The sequence below is a fragment of the Oncorhynchus nerka genome, linkage group LG11 (genome assembly GCF_034236695.1).
Source record: "Oncorhynchus nerka isolate Pitt River linkage group LG11, Oner_Uvic_2.0, whole genome shotgun sequence".
NCBI lineage: Eukaryota > Metazoa > Chordata > Actinopteri > Salmoniformes > Salmonidae > Oncorhynchus > Oncorhynchus nerka.
In genome coordinates, this window is record NC_088406.1 from 38656065 (window position 1) to 38672940 (window position 16876).

Consider the following 16876-nt stretch of genomic DNA (forward strand, 5'->3'; position numbering starts at 1 on the left):
CCATTCGGGACGAAGCCATAGGGATGCTGGTTAAACGTAACAAGCCTTCCCTTGCCCCCTCCCAGCCCCATGAGAACAGCCATCTTGACTGCCAGGTGGAGACAGAGGGTCTTCGTCGTTCCATCCAGAATCTGGGTGTGCTCATCACCACAGGAGCCGTAGGCCACACCTCCGTCGCCACGGGAGAGGGACTACGCCACACCCTGGTTAGCCAGCACACCACCGTCACCGTGACGACCAAGGACAAGGACAGTGAGCTGGTGAAGACGGGCAACGCGGCGCTGCGGGCCGAGATCGTGTCGATGGACGGGGCGGTAACCACGGAGACAGAGGTGGTGGATAATAAGAATGGGACGTATGAGGTGAGGATAATTGTACTTTGTGTATGACATCTAACTTGCAATATATGTATTGTGTTAATGTATGTAACGTACAGTTGAAGTCGGAAGTTTACATAGACTTAGGTTGGAGTCATTAACTCATTTTTCAACCACTCCACAAATTTCTAGTTTTGGCAAGTCGTTTAGGACATCTACTTTCTGCATGACACAAGTCATTTTTCCAACAATTGTTTACAGACAGATTATTTCACTTATAATTCACTGTATCACAAAAAAAATCCCAAAAATGATGTCATGGCTTTAGAAGCTTCTGATAGGCTAATTGACATCATTTGAGTCAATTGGAGGTGTGCCTGTGGATGTATTTCAAGGTCTACCTTCAAACTCAGTGCGTCTTTGCTTGACATCATGGGAAAATCCAAATAAATCAGCCAAGACATCAGAAAAACAATTGTAGACCTCCACAAGTCTGGTTCATCCTTGGGAGCAATTTACAAATGCCTGAAAGTACCACGTTCATCTGTACAAACAATAGTATGCAAGTATAAACATCATGGAACCACGCAGTCGTCATACCGCTCAGGAAGGAGGGCAAAAGTTAAAAGTGCACATCGATCCCAGAACAACAGCAAAGGACCTTGTAAAGATGCTGGAGGAAACAGGTACAGAAGTATCTATATACACAGTAAAACAAGTCCTATATCGAAATAACCTGAAACGCCACTCAGCAAGGAAGAAGCCACTGCTCCAAAATCACCATAACAAAGCCAGACTACGGTTTGCAACTGCACATGGGGACAAAGATTGTACTTTTTGGAGAAATATCCTCTGGTCTGATGAAACAAAAATAGAACTGTTTGGCCATAATGACCATCGTTATGTTTGGAGGAAAAAGGGGGAGGCTTGCGAGCCGAAGAACACCATCCCAACCGTGAAGCACAGGGTGGCAGCATCATGTTGTGGAGGTGCTTTGCTGCAGGAGGGACTGGTGCACTTCACAAAATAGATGTCATCATGAGGAAGGACAATTATGTGGATATATTGAATCTCAAGACATCAGTCAGGAAGTTAAAGCTTGGTCGCAAATGGGTCCTCCAAATGGACAATGACCCCAAGCATACTTCCAAAGTTGTGGCAAAATGGCTTAAGGACAACAAAGTCAAGGTATTGCAGTGGCCACCACAAAGCCCTGACCTCAATCCCATAGAACATTTGTGGGCAGAACTGAAAAAGCGTGTGTGAGCAAGGAGGCCTACAAACCTGACTCAGTTCCACCAGCTCTGTCAGGAGGAATGGGACAAAATTCACCCAGATTATTGTGGGAAGCTTGTGGAAGGCTACCCGAAACGTTTGACCCAAGTTAAACTATTTAAATGCAATGCTACCAAATACTAATTGAGTGTATGTAAACTTCTGACCCACTGGGAATGTGATGAAGGAAATAAAAGCTGAAATAAATCATTCTCTCTACTGTTATTCTGACATTTCACATTCTTAAAATAAAGTGGTGATCGTGACTGACCTAAAACAGGGATTTTTACTAGGATTAAATGTCAGGAATTGTGAAAAACTGAGTTTAAATGTATTTGGCTAAGGTGTCTGTAAACTTCCGACTTCAACTGTATGTATTGTGTCAATTGTTTAATGTACAGTGTTTATTTTGTATACAGCAGGACTGTCTAGGACTATATTCCCCTGGAGGTGCCTGATAAGGCTCTGTTCCATAATATTCTATAGGTGGGCTATACCATGCGCTCTGAGGGGGAGTTCTCCTTCTCTCTCCTCCTGTACGACCAGCCGGTCAGGGGCAGTCCGTTCCGGCTGCGTGCGGTCAAGCCCTCGGACGTCCTGCAGTCTCCAGACGATGTGAAGAGGAGGGTGAAGAGTCCTAGTGGGACGGGGGGCCACATCAGACAGAAGGCTGTGAGGAGACCCTCCAGTATGTACAGCACCACCAAGAAGAAGGAGAACCCCATCGAGGATGAACTCATCTACAGAGTCGGTAGGTGCAGATCATAGAGACATGTAATCCCTGTTTAATATTAGTCTAACTCTGTGGTACAGCTGCTCATATTGACTTTTTAGTCATTTAGGTGATTATCTTTTGACTTAAAAGAAGTGGATTTAACTAAAGTCGGTAAGACAATAACAAGTCATATTGCAAGTAAACACATTTTAAAAACAGCTTTCTTTGCTATGCTCTTTGATAATCAGTTAAAAAACCAGCCATGGGGAAAGAAGGAACTACAACACATTGGTTCAATGCTCCTATCATTTTTTAAGCACTATTACTGATGAATACATTCACATTTGACTTGTTATTTTACTCTTGTATCCAGAGGCAGTGCATGCAACTGAAGTTTGTACAGTAAGACTAAAGTAAGACCTCCACATATCACGATCAAGTTGGATAATAGCTCTCTTAGTTATCTCAAAGTGCAGGCTGCAGGGTACAGACAATGCTGTGGGAAATACTCACACTTTGTTTCACTGCTCTAAGCAATCTTACTGATGAAGATCTTTTGAGGTCTCTGTGATAACTCGTGACTCTGCTATTTAGCCCTTGGGCCCATGGACACAGACTGTGTTCTTATTTTATGTTTGACTCAGTCTTCTTACTGGATGTGTGATGGTTTGACTCAGTATTCTTACTGGATGTGTGATGGTTTGACTCAGTATTCTTACTGGATGTGTGATGGTTTGACTCATTCTTACTGGATGTGTGATGGTTTGACTCAGTATTCTTACTGGATGTGTGATGGTTTGACTCAGTCTTTTTACTGGATGTGTGATGGTTTGACTCAGTATTCTTACTGGATGTGTGATGGTTTGACTCATTCTTACTGGATGTGTGATGGTTTGACTCAGTCTTATTACTGGATGTGTGATGGTTTGACTCAGTCTTCTTTCTGGATGTGTGATGGTTTGAATCAGTCTTCTTACTGGATGTGTGATGGTTTGACTCATTCTTACTGGATGTGTGATGGTTTGACTCATTCTTACTGGATGTGTGATGGTTTGACTCAGTCTTATTACTGGATGTGTGATGGTTTGACTCAGTCTTCTTTCTGGATGTGTGATGGTTTGAATCAGTCTTCTTACTGGATGTGTGATGGTTTGACTCATTCTTACTGGATGTGTGATGGTTTGACTCATTCTTACTGGGTGTGTGATGGTTTGACTCAGTATTCTTACTGGATGTGTGATGGTCTGACTCATTCTTACTGGATGTGTGATGGTTTGACTCATTCTTACTGGATGTGTGATGGTTTGACTCATTCTTACTGGATGTGTGATGGTTTGACTCATTCTTACTGGATGTGTGATGGTTTGACTCAGTCTTCTTACTGGATGTGTGATGGTTTGACTCAGTATTCTTACTGGATGTGTGATGGTTTGACTCATTCTTACTGGATGTGTGATGGTTTGACTCAGTATTCTTACTGGATGTGTGATGGTTTGACTCAGTATTCTTACTGGATGTGTGATGGTTTGACTCATTCTTACTGGATGTGTGATGGTTTGACTCAATATTCTTACTGGGTCTGTGATGGTTTGACTCATTCTTACCGGATGTGTGATGGTTTGACTCATTCTTATTGGATGTGTGTATTTGACAGGAACCAGAGGGAGAGATAAAGCAGAGTTTACAAACCTCCAGGGAATCTCCACCTCCAGCAACGGACGCATCGTAGTGGCTGACAGCAACAACCAGTGTATACAGGTGAGACTACAGCCATACAACCAGTGTATACAGGTGAGACTACAGCCATACAACCAGTGTATACAGGTGAGACTACAGCCATACAACCAGTGTATACAGGTGAGACTACAGCCATACAACCAGTGATAGAAAGGTAACCATGTGTATAAGTGACAGTGTGCAGAGTGGAATGAGTGTAAACATGAATGGATGCAAAACAGAAAATGTATTAGGTTAAGGCTAAATTTTCAATCATAGTATCACAGGTCAAACACATATTTCAGGGCAAATCTCAAATGCCACATTGTCCCTTTTAGGAAAAGATGATCTCAAATCCAAATCTGTTTCTGAGTGTTGTTGTTGCGCTATTCTTATCCAGGTGTTCTCAAACGATGGGGCATTCAAGCTGAGGTTTGGGGTCAGGGGTCGGTCGCCGGGGCAACTGCAGCGCCCCACTGGGGTCACCGTGGATATGAACGGTGACATCATCGTGGCCGACTACGACAACCGCTGGGTCAGCATCTTCTCCTCAGACGGAAAGTTCAAGGTGAGAGGTCATCAGGTCACTCTAGGAGACTGGTCTTGAGAAAGACCTCGAGCTGAAACATCAACTTTAAACAGTCTCTACTATATCCCCTCTCCTTGTATGTTCTATACATACCAGATGCACTGAGCTTTCCCATAGCTGCTCCTCAGATCAGACTCATCACATCTCTCCCTGTCCATCCCTCTGACCCTCCGTTTTCTCCCTCGCTCCCTGACAGAGTAAGATCGGTGCTGGTCGTCTGATGGGCCCTAAGGGCGTGGCGGTGGACAGGAACGGACACATCATCACCGTGGACAACAAGGCCTGCTGCGTGTTCATCTTCCAGGCCAATGGGAAGCTGGTCACCAAGTTTGGAGCCAGGGGGACGTCAGACAGACAGTTCACAGGTAGGGGAGACACTCCTTGCTTGATCTGTTTGTGGGTTTGCAGTTTTGGAACAATTCCTGTGCAAGTATTTGACATGTACAGTATACTGTATTTGCACCAGGTCTGGGCACAGCTAGCACTGAGCAACGACACAAACCAATGTACTATACATAATATATGCACTGAGCAACGACACAAACCAATGTACTATACATTATATGCACTGAGCAACGACACAAACCAATGTACTATACATAATATATGCACTGAGCAACGACACAAACCAATGTACTATACATTATATGCACTGAGCAACGACACAAACCAATGTAACGACACAAACCAATGTACTATACATTATATGCACTGAGCAACGACACAAACCAATGTATTATACATTATATGCACTGAGCAACGACACAAACCAATGTACTATACATTATATGCACTGAGCAACGACACAAACCAATGTATTATACATTATATGCACTGAGCAACGACACAAACCAATGTACTATACATAATATATGCACTGAGCAACGACACAAACCAATGTACTATACATTATATGCACTGAGCAACGACACAAACCAATGTATTATACATTATATGCACTGAGCAACGACACAAACCAATGTACTATACATTATATGCACTGAGCAACGACACAAACCAATGTATTATACATTATATGCACTGAGCAACGACACAAACCAATGTACTATACATAATATATGCACTGAGCAACGACACAAACCAATGTACTATACATTATATGCACTGAGCAACGACACAAACCAATGTACTATACATTATATGCACTGAGCAACGACACAAACCAATGTAGTATACATTATATGCACTGAGCAACGACACAAACCAATGTATTATACATTATATGCACTGAGCAACGACACAAACCAATGTACTATACATTATATGCACTGAGCAACGACACAAACCAATGTACTATACATAATATATGCACTGAGCAACGACACAAACCAATGTACTATACATTATATGCACTGAGCAACGACACAAACCAATGTATTATACATTATATGCACTGAGCAACGACACAAACCAATGTACTATACATTATATGCACTGAGCAACGACACAAACCAATGTACTATACATAATATATGCACTGAGCAACGACACAAACCAATGTAATATACATTATATGCACTGAGCAACGACACAAACCAATGTAGTATACATTATATGCACTGAGCAACGACACAAACCAATGTATTATACATTATATGCACTGAGCAACGACACAAACCAATGTACTATACATAATATATGCACTGAGCAACGACACAAACCAATGTACTATACATTATATGCACTGAGCAACGACACAAACCAATGTATTATACATTATATGCACTGAGCAACGACACAAACCAATGTACTATACATTATATGCACTGAGCAACGACACAAACCAATGTACTATACATTATATGCACTGAGCAACGACACAAACCAATGTATTATACATTATATGCACTGAGCAACGACACAAACCAATGTATTATACATTATATGCACTGAGCAACGACACAAACCAATGTATTATACATTATATGCACTGAGCTTTCCCATAGCTGTCTCTTTGATTTGCACCTCAGACAGTTTGCAGGTACTTGGGGGACAATCTTGTATTCTCCTTGTTTTCACTCTTTGGTCAATGTGATTCTCTTCCATTTCTATAATCTTCCAATGATATGGCTCTACTAGCTACATGGAGAAACCTGTCACTCGTTTCAATCTCATCTCTGACCTTTTTATTGTTTATTTTTTAGAAAAAAGTGGTACAAACATTTCACTGGAACCAAAGCTGAGTAAATCTGGCCCTGCGTTCAGTAAGTATTGATGTATTCTATAGCAGTCTCTTCATGATACAACTGCCCATTGCCATGTCTTACGTTGTACATTGCTTGGTGTTTCCCTTTGTGGCTAGTGTTTCCACAGTCCTGTTGTGTACAATGTCCTAAAATAGTCTGGAACTTCCTCTACTGCACTGTTATGTTGATGACTCATCTCTCTCCGCCTCCTCTCTTCCCTCTCCCTATCTCTTCCTCCCTCCCCTTCCCTACCCGAGGTCCCCACTTTGTGGCGATCAACAACAAAAATGAGATTGTGGTAACAGACTTCCACAATCATTCGGTGAAGGTACATCTCACTATTCTCTCTTTCTGTGTGTGTGTTACTGTAGTCGTATCAGGTTGGTTTAAAATGCTTTGACTTTAGGCCTTCAGTGTTCTGTTGTGGCAGCTTTGTGTCACTCCCATCCTGTAGTTACTGTACGTCACTGTGCCACAGGAAAATGTCCCACTCCCACTGTTGGCTATCTGATGTCAGTTTGAATCATTTCAAATGAAAGGAGTAGAAATCCCCAAACTCTGTTATAGTCAATGTTGGATGTGCGTAGTAGACTACCTCTGAACTGTTTAGGTTTAGGCTAGGGTTAGTGGATGTGGACATGACGCTAGGGATGTGGACATGAAGCTAGGGATGTGGACATGAAGCTAGGGTTAGTGGATGTGGACATGAAGCTAGGGTTAGTGGATGTGGACATGAAGCTAGGGTTAGTGGATGTGGACATGCCGCTAGGGATGTGGACATGGCGCTAGGGATGTGGACATGAAGCTAGGGTTAGTGGATGTGGACATGACGCTAGGGATGTGGACATGAAGCTAGGGTTAGTGGATGTGGACATGACGCTAGGAATGTGGACATGAAGCTAGGGTTAGTGGATGTGGACATGAAGCTAGGGTTAGTGGATGTGGACATGACGCTAGGGATGTGGACATGAAGCTAGGGTTAGTGGATGTGGACATGACGCTAGGGATGTGGACATGAAGCTAGGGATGTGGACATGAAGCTAGGGTTAGTGGATGTGGACATGAAGCTAGGGTTAGTGGATGTGGACATGAAGCTAGGGTTAGTGGATGTGGACATGCCGCTAGGGATGTGGACATGACGCTAGGGATGTGGACATGAAGCTAGGGTTAGTGGATGTGGACATGGCGCTAGGGATGTGGACATGAAGCTAGGGATGTGGACATGAAGCTAGGGTTAGTGGATGTGGACATGAAGCTAGGGTTAGTGGATGTGGACATGAAGCTAGGGTTAGTGGATGTGGACATGCCGCTAGGGATGTGGACATGACGCTAGGGATGTGGACATGAAGCTAGGGTTAGTGGATGTGGACATGACGCTAGGGATGTGGACATGAAGCTAGGGTTAGTGGATGTGGACATGACGCTAGGAATGTGGACATGAAGCTAGGGTTAGTGGATGTGGACATGAAGCTAGGGTTAGTGGATGTGGACATGGCGCTAGCGATGTGGACATGAAGCTAGGGTTAGTGGATGTGGACATGAAGCTAGGGATGTGGACATGAAGCTAGGGATGTGGACATGAAGCTAGAGTTGAGGTTAGAGTTAGGGTTGAACATGGATTTGGACATGAGCTAGAGTTGAGGTTAGAGTTAGGGTTGAACATGGATTTGGACATGAGCTAGGATTGAGGTTAGAGTTAGGGTTGAACATGGATTTGGACATGAGCTAGGGTTGAGGTTAGAGTTGAACCTGGCTGTGGACATGAGCTAGGGTTGAGGTTAGAGTTGAACCTGGCTGTGGACATGAGCTAGGGTTGAGGTTAGAGTTGAACCTGGCTGTGGACATGAGCTAGGGTTGAGGTTAGAGTTGAACCTGGCTGTGGACATGAGCTAGGGTTGAGGTTAGAGTTGAACCTGGCTGTGGACATGAGCTAGGGTTGAGGTTAGAGTTGAACCTGGCTGTGGACATGAGCTAGGGTTGAGGTTAGAGTTGAACCTGGCTGTGGACATGAGCTAGGGTTGAGGTTAGAGTTGAACCTAGCTGTGGACATGATGCTAGGGTTGAGGTTAGAGTTAGGGTTGAACCTGGCTGTGGACATGATGCTAGGGTTGAGGTTAGAGTTGAACCTGGCTGTGGACATGATGCTAGGGTTGAGGTTAGAGTTGAACCTGGCTGTGGACATGATGCTAGGGTTGAGGTTAGAGTTGAACCTGGCTGTGGACATGATGCTAGGGTTGAGGTTAGAGTTAGGGTTGAACCTGGCTGTGGACATGAGCTAGGTTTGAGGTTAGAGTTAGGGTTGAACCTGGCTGTGGACATGAGCTAGGGTTGAGGTTAGAGTTGAACCTGGCTGTGGACATGATGCTAGGGTTGAGGTTAGAGTTAGGTTTGAACCTGGCTGTGGACATGATGCTAGGGTTGAGGTTAGAGTTAGTGTTGAACCTGGCTGTGGACATGAGCTAGGGTTGAGGTTAGAGTTAGGGTTGAACCTGGCTGTGGACATGATGCTAGGGTTGAGGTTAGATTTAGGGTTGAACCTGGCTGTGGACATGAGCTAGGGTTGAGGTTAGAGTTGAACCTGGCTGTGGACATGATGCTAGGGTTGAGGTTAGAGTTAGGGTTGAACCTGGCTGTGGACATGAGCTAGGGTTGAGGTTAGAGTTGAGCCTGGCTGTGGACATGATGCTAGGGTTGAGGTTAGAGTTGAACCTGGCTGTGGACATGAAGCTAGGGTTGAGGTTAGAGTTGAGCCTGGCTGTGGACATGATGCTAGGCTTGAGGTTAGAGTTGAGCCTGGCTGTGGACATGATGCTAGGGTTGAGGTTAGAGTTGAACCTGGCTGTGGACATGAATCTAGGGTTGAGGTTAGAGTTGAGCCTGGCTGTGGACATGAGCTAGGGTTGAGGTTAGAGTTGAGCCTGGCTGTGGACATGAGCTAGGGTTGAGGTTAGAGTTGAGCCTGGCTGTGGACATGAGCTAGGGTTGAGGTTAGAGTTGAGCCTGGCTGTGGACATGAGCTAGGGTTGAGGTTAGAGTTGAACCTGGCTGTGGACATGAGCTAGGGTTGAGGTTAGAGTTGAACCTGGCTGTGGACATGAGCTAGGGTTGAGGTTAGAGTTGAACCTAGCTGTGGACATGATGCTAGGGTTGAGGTTAGAGTTAGGGTTGAACCTGGCTGTGGACATGAGCTAGGGTTGAGGTTAGAGTTGAACCTGGCTGTGGACATGATGCTAGGGTTGAGGTTAGAGTTTAACCTGGCTGTGGACATGATGCTAGGGTTGAGGTTAGAGTTGAACCTGGCTGTGGACATGATGCTAGGGTTGAGGTTAGAGTTGAACCTGGCTGTGGACATGATGCTAGGGTTGAGGTTAGAGTTAGGGTTGAACCTGGCTGTGGACATGAGCTAGGGTTGATGTTAGAGTTAGAGTTGAGCCTGGCTGTGGACATGAGCTAGGGTTGAGGTTAGAGTTGAACCTGGCTGTGGACATGAGCTAGGGTTGAGGTTAGAGTTGAACCTGGCTGTGGACATGAGCTAGGGTTGAGGTTAGAGTTGAACCTAGCTGTGGACATGATGCTAGGGTTGAGGTTAGAGTTAGGGTTGAACCTGGCTGTGGACATGAGCTAGGGTTGAGGTTAGAGTTGAACCTGGCTGTGGACATGATGCTAGGGTTGAGGTTAGAGTTTAACCTGGCTGTGGACATGATGCTAGGCTGGAGGTTGGAGTTGAACCTGGCTGTGGACATGATGCTAGGGTTGAGGTTAGAGTTGAACCTGGCTGTGGACATGATGCTAGGGTTGAGGTTAGAGTTGAACCTGGCTGTGGACATGATGCTAGGGTTGAGGTTAGAGTTAGGGTTGAACCTGGCTGTGGACATGAGCTAGGGTTGAGGTTAGAGTTAAAATCAAATCAAATCAAATTTTATTTGTCACATACACATGGTTAGCAGATGTTAATGCGAGTGTAGCGAAATGCTTGTGCTTCTAGTTCCGACAATGCAGTGATAACCAACAAGTAATCTAACTAACAATTCCAAAACTACTGTCTTATACACAGTGTAAGGGGATAAAGAATATGTACATAAGGATATATGAATGAGTGATGGTACAGAGCAGCATACAGTAGATGGTATCGAGTACAGTATATACATATGAGATGAGTATGTAGACAAAGTAAACAAAGTGGCATAGTTAAAGTGGCTAGTGACATAAGAATGCAGTCGATGATCTAGAGTACAGTATATACATATGCATATGAGATGAATAATGTAGGGTAAGTAACATTATATAAGGTAGCATTGTTTAAAATGGCTAGTGATATATTTACATCATTTCCCATCAATTCCCATTATTAAAGTGGCTGGAGTTGGGTCAGTGTCAATGACAGTGTGTTGGCAGCAGCCACTCAATGTTAGTGGTGGCTGTTTAACAGTCTGATGGCCGTGAGATAGAAGCTGTTTTTCAGTCTCTCGGTCCCAGCTTTGATGCACCTGTACTGACCTCGCCTTCTGGATGATAGCGGGGTGAACAGGCAGTGGTTCGGGTGGTTGATGTCCTTGATGATCTTTATGGCCTTCCTGTAACATCGGGTGGTGTAGGTGTCCTGGAGGGCAGGTAGTTTGCCCCGGTGATGCGTTGTGCAGACCTCACTACCCTCTGGAGAGCCTTACGGTTGAGGGCGGAGCAGTTGCCGTACCAGGCGGTGATACAGCCCGCCAGGATGCTCTCGATTGTGCATCTGTAGAAGTTTGTGAGTGCTTTTGGTGACAAGCCGAATTTCTTCAGCCTCCTGAGGTTGAAGAGGCGCTGCTGCGCCTTCTTCACGACGCTGTCAGTGTGAGTGGACCAATTCAGTTTGTCTGTGATGTGTATGCCGAGGAACTTAAAACTTGCTACCCTCTCCACTACTGATCCATCGATGTGGATAGGGGTGTTCCCTCTGCTGTTTCCTGAAGTCCACAATCATCTCCTTAGTTTTGTTGACGTTGAGTGTGAGGTTATTTTCCTGACACCACACTCCGAGGGCCCTCACCTCCTCCCTGTAGGCCGTCTCGTCGTTGTTGGTAATCAAGCCTACCACTGTTGTGTCGTCCGCAAACTTGATGATTGAGTTGGAGCGTGCATGGCCACGCAGTCGTGGGTGAACAGGGAGTACAGGAGAGGGCTCAGAACGCACCCTTGTGGGGCCCCGTGTTGAGGATCAGCGGGGAGGAGATGTTGTTGCCTACCCTCACCACCTGGGGGCGGCCCGTCAGGAAGTCCAGAACCCAGTTGCACAGGGCGGGGTCGAGACCCAGGGTCTCGAGCTTGATGACGAGCTTGGAGGGTACTATGGTGTTGAATGCCGAGCTGTAGTCGATGAACAGCATTCTCACATAGGTATTCCTCTTGTCCAGGTGGGTTAGGGCAGTGTGCAGTGTGGTTGAGATTGCATCGTCTGTGGACCTATTTGGGCGGTAAGCAAATTGGAGTGGGTCTAGGGTGTCAGGTAGGGTGGAGGTGATATGGTCCTTGACTAGTCTCTCAAAGCACTTCATGATGACGGAAGTGAGTGCTACGGGGCGGTAGTCGTGTTAGGGTTGAACCTGGCTGTGGACATGAGCTAGGGTTGAGGTTAGAGTTGAACCTGGCTGTGGACATGATGCTAGGGTTGAGGTTAGAGTTAGGGTTGAACCTGGCTGTGGACATGATGCTAGGGTTGAGGTTAGAGTTAGGGTTGAACCTGGCTGTGGACATGAGCTAGGGTTGAGGTTAGAGTTAGGGTTGAACCTGGCTGTGGACATGATGCTAGGGTTGAGGTTAGATTTAGGGTTGAACCTGGCTGTGGACATGAGCTAGGGTTGAGGTTAGAGTTGAACCTGGCTGTGGACATGATACTAGGGGTGAGGTTAGAGTTAGGGTTTAACCTGGCTGTGGACATGAGCTAGGGTTGAGGTTAGAGTTGAGCCTGGCTGTGGACATGATGCTAGGGTTGAGGTTAGAGTTGAACCTGGCTGTGGACATGAAGCTAGGGTTGAGGTTAGAGTTGAGCCTGGCTGTGGACATGATGCTAGGGTTGAGGTTAGAGTTGAGCCTGGCTGTGGACATGATGCTAGGGTTGAGGTTAGAGTTGAACCTGGCTGTGGACATGAATCTAGGCTTGAGGTTAGAGTTGAGCCTGGCTGTGGACATGAGCTAGGGTTGAGGTTAGAGTTGAGCCTGGCTGTGGACATGATGCTAGGGTTGAGGTTAGAGTTAGGGTTGAACCTGGCTGTGGACATGAGCTAGGGTTGAGGTTAGAGTTAGGGTTGAACCTGGCTGTGGACATGATGCTAGGGTTGAGGTTAGATTTAGGGTTGAACCTGGCTGTGGACATGAGCTAGGGTTGAGGTTAGAGTTGAACCTGGCTGTGGACATGATGCTAGGGTTGAGGTTAGAGTTATGGTTGAACCTGGCTGTGGACATGAGCTAGGGTTGAGGTTAGAGTTGAACCTGGCTGTGGACATGAAGCTAGGGTTGAGGTTAGAGTTGAGCCTGGCTGTGGACATGATGCTAGGGTTGAGGTTAGAGTTGAGCCTGGCTGTGGACATGATGCTAGGGTTGAGGTTAGAGTTGAACCTGGCTGTGGACATGAATCTAGGATTGAGGTTAGAGATGAGCCTGGCTGTGGACGTGAGCTAGGGTTGAGGTTAGAGTTGAGCCTGGCTGTGGACATGAGCTAGGGTTGAGGTTAGAGTTGAGCCTGGCTGTGGACATGATGCTAGGTTTGAGGTTAGAGTTGAGCCTGGCTGTGGACATGATGGTAGGGTTGAGGTTAGAGTTGAACCTGGCTGTGGACATGAATCTAGGGTTGAGGTTAGAGTTGAGCCTGGCTGTGGACATGAGCTAGGGTTGAGGTTAGAGTTGAGCCTGGCTGTGGACATGAGCTAGGGTTGAGGTTAGAGTTGAGCCTGGCTGTGGACATGAGCTAGGGTTGAGGTTAGAGTTGAGCCTGGCTGTGGACATGATGCTAGGGTTGAGGTTCGGACACACTACTTCTGAACAGTTTGAATCCCTTCCCTAATAGGTGTACAGTGCAGACGGGGAGTTCCTGTTTAAGTTTGGTTCCCATGGCGAGGGGAACGGACAGTTCAACGCCCCAACGGGCGTTGCCGTGGACGCCAACGGGAACATCATCGTTGCTGACTGGGGGAACAGCAGAATACAGGTCAGTTATTGATGATCTTGATGACAAGATCAACAAGCAGCCTGTCATTATATTTTGTTTGCCCTTTTGCGTTAGATCAAAAGTAATGTAACTTATGAGTACAGCTGACCCTGACCTTGTTTTTGTATTGTCCTGCAGGTGTTTGATAGTTCCGGGTCGTTCCTGTCCTACATCAACACCACAGCAGACCCTCTCTATGGTCCACAGGGCCTGTCTCTCACCTCTGATGGACACGTGGCTGTGGCTGATTCTGGCAACCACTGCTTCAAGGTTTACCGCTACTTGCAGTAGCCATTGCTTTAGGGACGGTCTGTTGCAGGCCTACCACTACCAGGGTACGTCCCAAATGGCCCCCTATTCCCTTCATAGTGCACTACTTATTACAATAAACCACAAAAGTAGTGCACTATGTAAGGAATAAGTTGCCATTTGGGATGTACCCCAGATCCGGGCCAGACAGACAAACCAACCACTGCCTGACCTGGGTCCCAAAAATAGGTCAAATACTTGAAAGTATTTGAGATGTGCTTGATTTATCTATTTATTTGAGTTTGCACTTTTGGGACTGTTTCAGGCAAGCAAAATCAAGTGCAGCGCTTGAAGTATTGGAAAGCATTTGATCTAATGTATGTATTTTTGCCCCCAGGTCAGAGCACATGTGCTATCACTGAGCAACGACACAAACCAATGTACTATACATAATATACAGGTGCAATGAGCTTTCCCATAGCTGTCCCTTTTGATTTCCACATCATCCAGTTAGTGTTCTCTGAACCCCCCCAACATCATGAAGTAACAATATAACCCCCGTTTACTCCATGTGGTGTGTTATGGAGTTTACTTTGTCCCAAATGGCACCCTATTCCTTATGTAGTGCACTATGTAGGGAATAGGGTGCCATTTGGCATGCATCCTATGTGTGTAGAGTCTATTTACCTCTTTGTTCGGTCATTGATGTAAAACTATGAGGAGGTATGAAGTGTGTATATACTGTAACTGATATGAGACCTACACGACGTTCAGATCAGTGATAGATTGACGTATAATAGAGCCATGTTGTGAAGGAGCTGGTCCCAATGCATGAAGTTGTATCTTTACCTTTTCAGCTCAGACAGGATGACATAACAGTGGAGTCCATGAACTCATCAGTTGTTTCTTCTCCATGATAAGTGCAATGAGCGATGTGCTTACAGTGAAACCAACCAACGCAAAAGCTTTTGAAACTATTTATTTCTCTGTTATCTAAGAACAAACTGACTATTCTAAAGCCATCTCACATATAAAAGGTCAACACCATCTGTGCATTGATTTGCTGTATGTACTGTGTATGCATAACTGTGTAATGGATCATTATGCAGCTTTATCTGTGCATTGATTTTAAAACATATCTTTTGGTTATTCCGAGAACAGCAGTCTAGCATTCCAGCATTTCTAACTAAGTATGGCAGCTGTCCTAAAGTGTGCTTTTTAAAACAGTTCAGCCGGAGAAGAGATGTCATGATTATGGCATGTGAGCAGCACAATTATTACAAGTACAAAAATGAAAAATGGAATTGCTCATTTATTTTATACACTAGCTCAGCATTTACAAATTATTTTTCTAATTTGTTTTATTTGTATTTTTTTTAAATTCACGCCTTTGTCATTTGTCTCAATATACAGGAAAAAAAACTAACCACTTGAGGGGACTTTTCAGAGTTGAACAAACAGTGCATATTTAGAATTTGTAAGATTGGATTTGCCAAAAAATAGTCGGTTTTGAAATATGACAAAAGTTGGAGTACATATATAAAACCAGTATACATGATTATATTACTTAGTGTTATTGAACATGCAAAACTACATTAGATTTGACTAACTTGTGGTTTTCAATCTTAAATAAACACAGTCAACAGAATTACCGTTTATATAGTTGGTCTTCAGAAGCTGAAACCACAGTGCGAATGTTTCACAGCTTCAGTGTGTGTTAAAGGACTAGAGCTATGTTTCATTGCCTTATCACAGTTCATTACCAGGTTATAGCATTTCATTACCGGGTTATAAAAGTTCCTTACCAACTTAGAACTATTGTCCTGAGCTACAGTGGAACACCCCCTTGTTTTCATCACTGTAACAACACAACAGAGTCCCTATAACCTCTGACGTCATGAAGCCAAACAGCAGCCAGACAGATTGTAGCCAATCACAGGCTATTTTATTAAGGAGTATTCGACACATCACAGTCCAACTTTGTTTCAACAAGATGTCTCTCAATCTTCTTTCTCTGTGAATATGCACGGGTAATAAAAGCACATGGTTTATGGAGATACTGAGTGTGCTTTCTGCTTTCCTCTATACAAAAAAATATATCCTTCTCTGAATCACAGTCTCTTGATTCCCAGGACAGTTATCCTAGGTCAGGTGACATTCAGGAGGCACAACTTTCTGAAACGTTTCAGATAGAAATGTATTGCATAGAGCCAACATATTTCCCTATTCTCAATGGCAGAAAAACATGTCTGTTCTATATCATTTATTTCTATCTGGACGTTCACTGAAGGGAAGCCGTGGTTTAGATTGAACACTGGTTGAGCTCGTAATATACCATGAAGTCCTTGAGCATGTTGCAGGCTTTACGGTTCTTAGTAGCTTTACACTTCCTCTCCTCTGGAATCTCCTCCAACCACATCTTATTATCCAGGACATAGACAGGCCTACGGAAGACAGCATTTAGTTATACAGGCCTGAGGTGGATAACATTTAATTATAGGGGCCTGGGTAGAGCAAAATTTAGTTATACGGGCCTAAGGTGGACAACACTTAGTTATACGGGCCTGAGGTGGGCAACTTTTAGTTATAGGGGCCTGAGGTGGACAACATTTAGTTATAGGGGCC

The 16876-nt window shown here is 44.8% G+C and overlaps 2 protein-coding genes across 4 annotated transcripts in view; one reads left to right on the plus strand and one right to left on the minus strand.

The window, feature by feature from the left end:
• LOC115136835 (tripartite motif-containing protein 3-like) overlaps positions 1-16308 on the plus strand; it is a 72120-nt gene extending 55812 nt beyond the window's left edge. For all 3 annotated transcript variants that reach the window (XM_065024498.1, XM_065024499.1, XM_065024500.1), the window contains 9 exons: positions 66-362; positions 2079-2343; positions 3962-4065; positions 4424-4591; positions 4809-4977; positions 6778-6837; positions 7077-7147; positions 13862-14002; positions 14141-16308. In XM_065024498.1, the coding sequence (XP_064880570.1) occupies positions 66-362; positions 2079-2343; positions 3962-4065; positions 4424-4591; positions 4809-4977; positions 6778-6837; positions 7077-7147; positions 13862-14002; positions 14141-14293 (1428 nt within the window). In that variant the 3' untranslated portion in view covers positions 14294-16308. The remainder of the gene's footprint in view (positions 1-65; positions 363-2078; positions 2344-3961; positions 4066-4423; positions 4592-4808; positions 4978-6777; positions 6838-7076; positions 7148-13861; positions 14003-14140) is intronic.
• LOC115136834 (complement C4-B-like) overlaps positions 16173-16876 on the minus strand; it is a 32173-nt gene continuing 31469 nt past the window's right edge. The window contains exon 40 of the mRNA XM_029672662.2: positions 16173-16695. Coding sequence (XP_029528522.2) covers positions 16554-16695 — 142 coding nt within the window. The 3' untranslated portion in view covers positions 16173-16553. The remainder of the gene's footprint in view (positions 16696-16876) is intronic.